Raw genomic sequence first — 10,018 nt, forward strand, 5'->3', positions numbered from 1 at the left:
ACAACGTATTTCTTTTAAACATAAAAATTAAGTAAAGGCAACATATCTTTTTTTTCCAACAACAACGTATTATTATTATATAAACAATGAACGTATTTCTTTCTTTTAGTAACAACAACAACACAATGACATAGTTCATTTCTTTACTACTTTTATATATATCTCCTCGCAATACAATGTAACTTCAAATTTGCACGCATTAAATTATAATCACTCGACGTGTCTTGTTTTATCATATATTTTGTTAAAATTATAAGACGTGTCCTATTTTTGTCACAACGACGACATTTTATATCCATCAGTCTGTCTTATACGCAATCTACACTCGTCTTTTATTTTAGCACTTACGTTCACACAATTATAAATACGTGATTTCCGGTTGTTTATTTTTTTCTACTTCATAAATAATCTTGAATAACGATAAACAAAACTTATTTGCACCGATAGGCATTCGGTATTCATTATTTCAATGCAAATAAAACAGTTAAAATGTACGGACTAAATGTTTTGAATAGCATAAATCATTTATATTAACAAATACGGATGTACTTTGTAATTTATTTGTAACATAAAAGTGTTTAGTAAAGAAAATGTATCACGATTGTGTCACATAAAATCAAAACTTGAAATTATTTTAAAATTGTTTCAACATTAAGTTGTATTTTTTTTGTTAGTGTGGAACTGTATAAAACAGCGGATGAGCCTGAATTAAACCGTCTTGTAGGTATCAAATTGGAGTACCTGACAAAGAACTGTGATGGAAGTAGAGCTTTGCGCTTGTGTATTGTTAAACCTGTTGGTTTCTTGTATAGCTTGGCCTCGATATGGACGACCGCATCCACTTTACAATGGAAGACTTCAAACAAATGAAAATATATTTGCAAATGCAGTTCTTCTTGGCTTAGGTAAGGTGGAAATGGCGAGGTTTTTTTTTAACTTGTTGGTGTACTAGTATTGAATGATAGGTATATATATAAAGATTTTTCTAATCAATTAACTCAATTAACATAATGGTATTTGAATGTCTTTTGCTTTTTCACCAGTTTGTTTTGCTTTGGATATGGAACTAATGTCAATGAATCAATGTAAACCATGTCCAGTTATTTGGTTGATTTCTTACGTAAGTTGTAATATGCAGCTAATTTAAAGTGCTTGGGTAACTTAGCAACATTAAAAATGATTTGAAGAGAAGAATTATTCAAATCATCGGTTGAACTTACTGTATGTTTTATTTTTTGTTTCTTTGTTGTTTTTTTTTTTTTTTTTTTTTTTGAGGGTGTGGGTTGGTTTTTGCAATATGTTTCCTTTGGAACCATACCGGTTTGATAGCCAAACGTTTAGAAAAAAATTAAGTTATGGTGCAAAATTAAAAATACGAAAAAAAACTTTCTGATGTAGGACGTACACTGAACAAAAGTTTTAACCGATCACCCTGAGTTTTCGCTTATATATGAAAAAGAATAATACCGATAGATCCGACTTTTATTTTATTTCGAAGAGAATGAACATATTGAGAACAATAAAATAATAACATTTTCTATTTCAATAATGCTTTATCGATATTTTTAATAAAATATTTTTATGAACAGTAACTCACCTGTCTGATAGAGGCTCCAGCATTCAACAATTCAACTGCTACGGCACGATCCTGCATCGACATTCGTGCCATGTTTTATGTTTTTTCACTTATAAAGTTAACAAGGATTTATGCAATGTAAAATTTAATACTCACCACGCTCTGCACGAACATTTCGTGCCAAAATGTGTAAATCGCGCCCTGTCTCCCGCGTGAGTGCATGCAACCGTATTTAATTATTTTTCTTTCCACAAATCGGTAGAAAATGACACAAAAATTACCTCTGCTAAATTTTATAAGGATCTATTGACCCGTTATAAAATAATCAAAATTTAAAAAGTGATCGGTTAGAACTTTTGTTAAGTGTATTGATCATTTTTCTTCTTCAGATTTCAATGACCTACAATCACTCCAGGCAGCCAGCGGAAACGTGTTTGGACTTGGGAATTTAGGTTTGCCAAACAATGGGTTTCCTATGAATGCATATGAACGTAAAAGGGCTAGACAAGATGTGAATACTCTGACTGCACTTGGTGTAATCGATGGCCCTGAAGAGGCAGGTCCATATGGGTCTTTAGCTCAAAGTAATAGACCTGATCCTCCGGATAACCCTAGAGGACGGGATGGAGGTGGGGGCAATAAAACGAAAACAGGAAAGAAAAGTAAGAGTACACAGAAAAATACAGGCAAAGTTTCAGCTAAAAGTAAACAAGTGGTAAAAAATACACACGTTCAGACAATTGCTGATTCCAGTGCTAATTCTGGACTGATAAATACACAACCTATGATACAAGATACAAAAAGCAACACTAGAATAACTGGGCGACAAGGTGTAGTTTTAAAAGGTCAGGTTAATGAAATTAAGAGTATTGATACTGCAGGAAAACCAGCTCAGGCGATTAAAACAACGGTGCCTAAACAGAAATTAGCTACTGAGTTGGTTAAAGTCATGCGACAGACTCACAAGACTGGAACCGACAAGAGAAACAATAGAAAAGTTGGGGCAGCTAGTGTAAGAAGGCCAAAGAAACGAAAAACTAAAAGAAAGGGTGGTAACGTTGGGGAATGGGGAGATGCTGGAGAAGGTCGGCTATCAGAGCGGGGTGATATACCTTTGAAAGGTAGAGGGAAACAGGTGGTATGGAGATCATCTGGAGGTGAAGATGCTCAAATTGGAAGAGGAGAGGTATTAGACAGACGAGTATTCGTTGGTCGGTTTTGATGTAAATATCTACTTAAGAAAATAAGGCGTTGGTTTTACCATCTTTACCTAACTGTCTACATATTAAACATTTCATTAATTCCAGTTTGACATAAACATGTTTATATTTGGTAACGTGCCAATGAATCTGTCAACGATTTTATGGCATGCATAATCATCTAAAATATGTTGACTGATTTAACGTTTTGTATAAAACCAGGAATAGAAAGTGATAAATTCAAATGAGAGGACGGAAGGGTTGGAAGAATACTTCTATGCTAGTAATAACTAATAATTGCTCAAGATGAACTGGCCTTCGGTTTGACTTTTTGACACTGAATCTCTCATAACCCCACTCACCACATAAATTGTGTGAAAGTTATGGGGTCTGAAGCCAAATCTAAACTCCACATTTATTTTGTAGTCAATAATTTCGTTACAGTTCATTTTTACACTCAATGTAAATAGTTATTTTTTATACACTGAATATCATTTTAGATTTACAAGAATAACTTGGTTAATAAAAAGGAAATTTAAGAAGGAAGTTTGTAAATGAGACCGTTTTGTCCACGGACTTGCAACAGAATGAAATTACCTCAAAACCCTGAAAATCCTGGAAAAAATCGTTAGTAATCTTTCTTATTGAAAATATTTTTGTTACGATTGACACATTAACCAATTATGGTAAGATTTAACAATTATTGAGTTTGAAAAATGGAACACTGTAACTGGAACTCAATTTCTAACGCAGTCGTTAGGCAAATATATTTATAAATGTTTGATAAATATGCAAAAATATATGAAAATTGTAAATATTATATCAATTAAATGCTCATATACTTTGGTCTCGTTATTTTGGACAACATTAATAACGCAGTAAGTTTTTGTGTAAAATAAACTCAGTAAGATCCTATGTAAAATAAAATGTTCACTATAAAAATGTAATGAGATCTAAACGTAGTGTGAAATTTGTGGAATAAGTATTGTTAAACAAATCATAGCAATTGAACTAGAAAGTTAAATTACTTTCCTGTACATTTTATTTCTGAACTATCCTTTACATTTTAATTTTATAATGACAAGAATTATCTTTTACATTTTTACTTTAGAGCTCTATTCAAAATTATATTTTTGAATGGGCAGAACTACCCTTTACTGTTGATTTTAGAATGGCCTATGAGTTCTTCCCTGCAGACGTTCTTCAAACAAAATAAAACACGCGGTTTGATTCAGTCTGTTTGACAGAGATAACGAAAAAATCAATATCTCTGATATATTATCCACTTTATCATTGTCATATTAAATTTACCTACAAACAAACAAAATAAAGAAATATACCAAGCTTTATCTTATCTTTTTGTCTAAATGTCTCTTGAACAATCTTACTCGATTCACATCGGCATTTCATAATTGCGTGGGTTTAATTGGAATTTGGAGTTTTCGGTGCCTTCCGACAATCTTCGAACAATGATTAATGATAATCACCGAGGAGTTCCGATTCAAACCAGCTTATAAATATGGCTTAAATTAAACTTACATAGTTTAGTTTGAGCACTTAAACCAGATAGATGTACAAAGGATAATTTAAAAGTAATTGTGTACTCAATCGTATTTTTGTGCTGTTGTTAGCCCGGTTTGAGTGAAAAGCGTTGCAACGCTATTCAAATTTGGGTCATTTTTCAAAAGTAGAATAATTATTCTGCATATAAAGTAGAGCGAGGAATTGATCTGAAATTTTGCACACACGTTATTGGTCTAGACATAAATCAAATAAAACATGAATACAGAAAAAATATTTTCAGTCCCGTCAAAAATACCGCAGTGAAGTCCCTCTAATACTAGCTGGTGGCTTCTTAAGTTTTGCATTATATTTTGATATCTAGAAAGGTAAAATCCGTTTGGTTATAAAATACATATTAACAGACAGTAAATATATGAGCAAGAAGATGACAAAACAATCCGTTAATAGTATTACTCAATGTCCATAAGGAATGCTGCGCTGAACAAAATGTCTATCAGATTTATAAGGTACATGTATATGTACTTTACATGCTAAAATAGTAATTATCAGGTCATTTACACCTACCAAAACGAGAGTCACTTGACCTTAACCATGTTAACGTGAATATAACACTAAAATAATGATGTGTGTAGATAATTTTATGCAAATGTTCAAAGATATACCTTTATTGTCGACATCAGTGACACCAATCGGTACATCCTCGAATATTATAATTCCTTATCCGAAGATTGACGGAAATCACTACTTACCTTTCAGAAATATTTTTTTTTCTTTCTGATGAAAAGGCAAACATGTACAAGTTCTTTGTAAAGTTGTAATTATGGATTTAGAACTATCTAGATTTGTTTGCAGTAAATAGCGTCAAATGTGACATAATTTCTGAATTGCAAAATGTTAACAAATTGGTATTTTAAATAATAAATCACTACAACTGTACTAATTGCCAAAATCATTTTAGGCATAATGGGCGCTAATACCCTGTTTCTTATCATCACTCAATTTCCAAACTGTATCTGTTAAAGCTTATCACTGCCTCCTTTCGTCTTGCGAGTTACTCGTTGTTGAATTTCTCCTGTCTATTTCCGCCTCTGAACATCAATATACAACATTATCAACAGTAAGGCTTTACATTATATTCCCTACACATTGTTATTCCTTATTTGATACTAATAAGACAACTGCCCATTCAAGGCTGTTTATTTTATTTCGAAAACAAATGTTGCCGTTCATCAACGACGGAGTCATTAAAACAACGTCAGTATACGTCACAATGATGTGCGTCTCACTGGCTCATAGTCTGTTCGGGATTGTAGAGATCAAAGGATAATAATTGATCGAAGAAACAAGAGCTCATCACAAGATAGTTCGTAATACCCTTTATTAACTTATGCGGTGCCTTTTAGTGCCTATTTTGTGACTCCGTAAAAACGGTATTGCACGGCCGTGCATATATCTTGACGTGACGTCACTTGCGTTAAAAAAACATAGTGTAAAGACGCGTTACACTTTAGGCGCCTCATTGAGAAATGATTTTTTTACTTAAAACACTCTTTATTTTGGATATGTGATAAAAAGAATATTATGTTCGTGTAATTTCAGTACTGAATTAATTGAACTCGTTGAAAAAAATAATATTATGCTCGCTCTAGATAAAAGGATGATAACTGATCGAAGAAACAACAGATAATCACCAGATGTTTCGTAATTTTCATTACCAATACATGTATGTACATTGTTATTATGTTATTTTCTTACATCTTGTTCTGTATGAGCCCGACATAGATTAAAGCAGACGATATATGGTGTTGTTGTTGTTGTCTGTACTGACAAGTACATGATATAACATGTTTAATGTTGTTCTTTTATAATATTATAAAACTTAAAAATTAGTTTCGTGAACAGAGCCAAAAGGCACCACAAAAATTAATATTAAAATGTATTTAGAAATACATTTGCAATTACCTCTTTTAATGTATTATCCAGTAAAATGGTTCTTCCACTTTGATTTGGAGTCGCTCAACTAAACAACTTTTTTGGTATCTCGGTGTCTTTCAATACAAAACTATTGACCACACCTATGTTTAGGCTTTGATGAACCTCCGTCTTTGACGTCTGCACCGTCTATGACGTCATATTTCATTGTGTTGTTAGTGGTTGTCACGTCAGGAATACTACGCCTTGGAACAGAAGGAAAATATGCCAGACTCAATTTTGCGTTGTTTTCCATGTTTCGGGAAGGAAGAAATAAAATGGAAGTTTCCAGAGGGTCGGATTATCACAGGTTACGATGTTATACATATAGAAGTTCCGGAGAATGAAAAGAATATATTTGAAGAAAAAAGACCCAATGGTAAGGAACTGAGTTTAAGTGAGTATATGGTTTTATACAACTATGTTACAGAAGATTTGTTACCGCAACCTCTCTACGACTGTGAATACGAATGCTACTTCTTTCTTAATGGCGACCGCTATGTCGTGATCCAGGGTTGGGTACCCAAGAGGAAGTATGCCTGGTTGCGCTCCCCGCTACCCTGGATACCAAAACAGAACATAAGTTTGATCGGTAAATTCCAAGAACCGAAGTCGTTTGGACGAGCAAAGAGATATGAGGTGAAAGAATACCAAGATCCGGACTGCGACAAATTTGACAAGAGATCTACTCACACCATCAGCAGACGAAAAAGTAATGGGTTTTCCGATGTTTTCCCATAAGTCTACGCGCTATCTCTAGACGGCTCTATTTTTAGCAGAGATTTTTATACATAAAAATGTAACTTGCAAATACACACTTTTTTCGTTTTGATGTTCGTTCAAGAGATCGAACTTGTTTGATTGATTGGAATAATCAACCCAAACAAACATGAAATGTAATTGATGATAACATTTGTTGAAGTAAATGGAAAGCAGCACAAACCTGCACGTATTTCCCGAATTTTACTTCTAGTTTTAGACATTTATGTTCTTCGCAAACAGATTTTGCAGTGTATAATTGAGTGACAGTATCTTGTTTATTTACTAGGATAAATAAAGTTATGTTAACGGAATAAAAAGCTTCGCAAGGATAAAACTGCAATCCATTATTATTACATGTGTATCATTATCATTATTATACAGTACAGACAAAATCACCGCGCAAGGTTAATACGTTTAAATCAGGCGGGTAAGTTGTGCCTATTGCATTGGCTAATTTACAAAGAAATTCGAAAACTTTGTAAGTCAGGATGGAATCTGTCTGAATAGTGGTGCTTTTATAAAAAGAAAGAACAAAATTGCTCCAATTAGCTCATGTGCCTAATATTGCCATAAAGATAAGCCTCAAATGTATGTCAATGGCTAACTCACAACAAAATTGGTCCAATATGTAGGTCACGGTGAAGTCTTCAAAGAATTTTTATTAAAACTCTGATAATTTATAGAGAGGAGCAGACGTAGGAGCAGCGCAGCGAAAACGCGGTTAAGTGCTGTTTCTTTGGAAAGCGCCATGTGCCTTATATTGCCATAATGTGGATAGTCTAAGCTATTGCATGAAATTCGACCAAAGGGTAAGACATGATGAGGTCAGATTAATGGTGTTAACGCCAATGTCACGCGGGTATCTGGCATGTTTCTTTGAATAGCGCTATGTACCTTTTATTGCCGTAAAGTGTGCCTCCAAGCTATTGCAATGGCCAACCCACCACGTGCTCAGTGAGTTCCGAAAAAAATGGTGACTGTATAGTTTACGAAAATACGAAGAATTTATATACAGCAAACGGTATCGCCGGTCATTTTACAACACGGCGCGAATTTTGCAGGCCATGTTCACTGTTCTAAAGAAAATAAATAATTGCAACATCGCGGATCTCGAAAGTCACATGGGCATCTTGAGGTGATACCCTGTGTCTTATATTGCCATAAAGATTGTCCTGTAAACTTTTAAATCCTAATCCCTATCAAAATCAAATCAAAGGTAGGCCACGGTGCGCTACAGAAGATAGTTTATAGTTTTACTTTTACTAGCAGACAAAATAAACGTGTCGGCCAGGCCGCTTATGAACGCAGGCATCTGGAGGTAATGTGTCCTATATAGGCTAAGGTCATATGTCTTACATTGTTTCCGTGCTGGGTCATTGACTTACTGCAACGAAATCAAATAAATGGGTTGGAATCAGGAAAATAAGGTACATATATTTTCAACAAAATTACATAGAAAAATATGCACTAGCGCCGCCCAGGCGAAATCGGTTGCCGTGGTCTTGTCCCATTAACCCTGGGATCATGAGTTCGAGCCCTACTCTGGTCACAATCATGTATCCTCAGCAAGCGGGCTGATACATATGTACTTAATTAATATAAGTTGAAAAATCTTGTTTTGCAGACGAGCTAAAATATAAAAATAAAAATAAGTTTAACAAACTATATCTTATCGCACTCTCAGCAGTGTTTCCTGTAGGCAAAACTATTGCCTTATGTGCATGTATATCAACATGTAAAATGCATATGTACACATCGTATCCTACGTGTGCATGCACATGTATATGATTTATTTATGCATGTCTTGATATAAATATAGATGGTTTATACCATTAATAACCTAATAGTATTTGACAGGTAGGAATAATAATTAAGCATGATTTTTGTAAACAAGCTGACCTCATGATGTATGCATTTTTGTTATTAAAATATATTTACAGACCAACCACGACATGCAATTGGTCATCTTAAAGTTTACATAATGAAATGAAATTGATATCCATTGTATTTGCTGAAGGCCGTATTTTAAAATATATTTAATCTTTGGGTGTGCAAAATACGACCGATATTTCGCCATAATTGCTAGTTTCAGCCTGTTTCAATATTACCATATGAAGGGCCATGGACCATATGAAAGGCCATGGAGAACTAGGGGAAATACATGAATTATGTGACAAGCTGTGGACAATAATTATTGTTACAATGTATTTCAATTGATTCAATTCGTTTTCTATCTCTGAAGCACAGATATTTTTTTTTTGATAACAGCCCAGCATCAAACAGTAAGATATCATTTTTGTCACGTGCAGTGACACGTGCACGTTTTGTAACGTCGATTTTCATTAGGTAATCGTGGCGTTTTTATATGATGTCATATTTTTTACTGCAAGTTTGTCACCTAATTCTTATTTCGAATAAAAAATAAATAAATATTAAATTGTTCAAATTGTTTAGTTGTAAATTCGCTATTAAAACTTTTGACAGGCAGGTTATATGATCGTGAACAAATCTCTTGTTATATAAACCCGAATCGCCATATAAGCTTACATTTTGTTATTGCGTCATATAATCCCTTAAAAATCTTTTTTTAAACTAATATTATTCTTTGTAGAAATAAATATTTTGGCTCGATCAGATATAAAAAAAGTCGCGTACATTTCAAATTATAAGAAATATTGTTTAAGGTCGCAACACGAATGAGGTCAAATTTGAGACATTTTACCCCTAGCTTCCTCACATGGCCAAGATAAAGACATGTTATGTCTTCAATGAAGATTCCTTCCCAAAATAAACGATATTGATAATAAATAGAAAGTAGATAATCTATAGAATCTGCTGCACTTTCATTACATCCTATATATGTTCTATATTATGCCATACTATTTTATTTATATATGACCTTTTTTAAAGGCGGAATTCAGCTTTTGTTATATAGGTTACGTAAGATGCAATTAGAAATTACGTGATGTAAATATAACGTTATTTA

The 10,018-nt window shown here is 33.5% G+C and overlaps 1 protein-coding gene across 1 annotated transcript; it reads left to right on the forward strand.

Moving 5' to 3' along the window:
- Window positions 1-175: 175 nt before the first annotated feature.
- LOC132715967 (uncharacterized) lies at window positions 176-3,619 on the forward strand. The gene is made up of 2 exons (XM_060699080.1): window positions 176-905; window positions 1,966-3,619. The coding sequence occupies exons 1-2, from the start codon at window positions 758-760 to the stop codon at window positions 2,796-2,798; spliced, it is 981 nt and encodes a 326-aa protein (XP_060555063.1). The 5' UTR covers window positions 176-757; the 3' UTR covers window positions 2,799-3,619.
- Window positions 3,620-10,018: the final 6,399 nt, after the last annotated feature.

This window comes from Ruditapes philippinarum, unplaced genomic scaffold (assembly GCF_026571515.1).
Source record: "Ruditapes philippinarum isolate M1 unplaced genomic scaffold, ASM2657151v2 ctg163_1_1_1_1, whole genome shotgun sequence".
NCBI classification, from domain to species: Eukaryota; Metazoa; Mollusca; class Bivalvia; order Venerida; family Veneridae; genus Ruditapes; species Ruditapes philippinarum.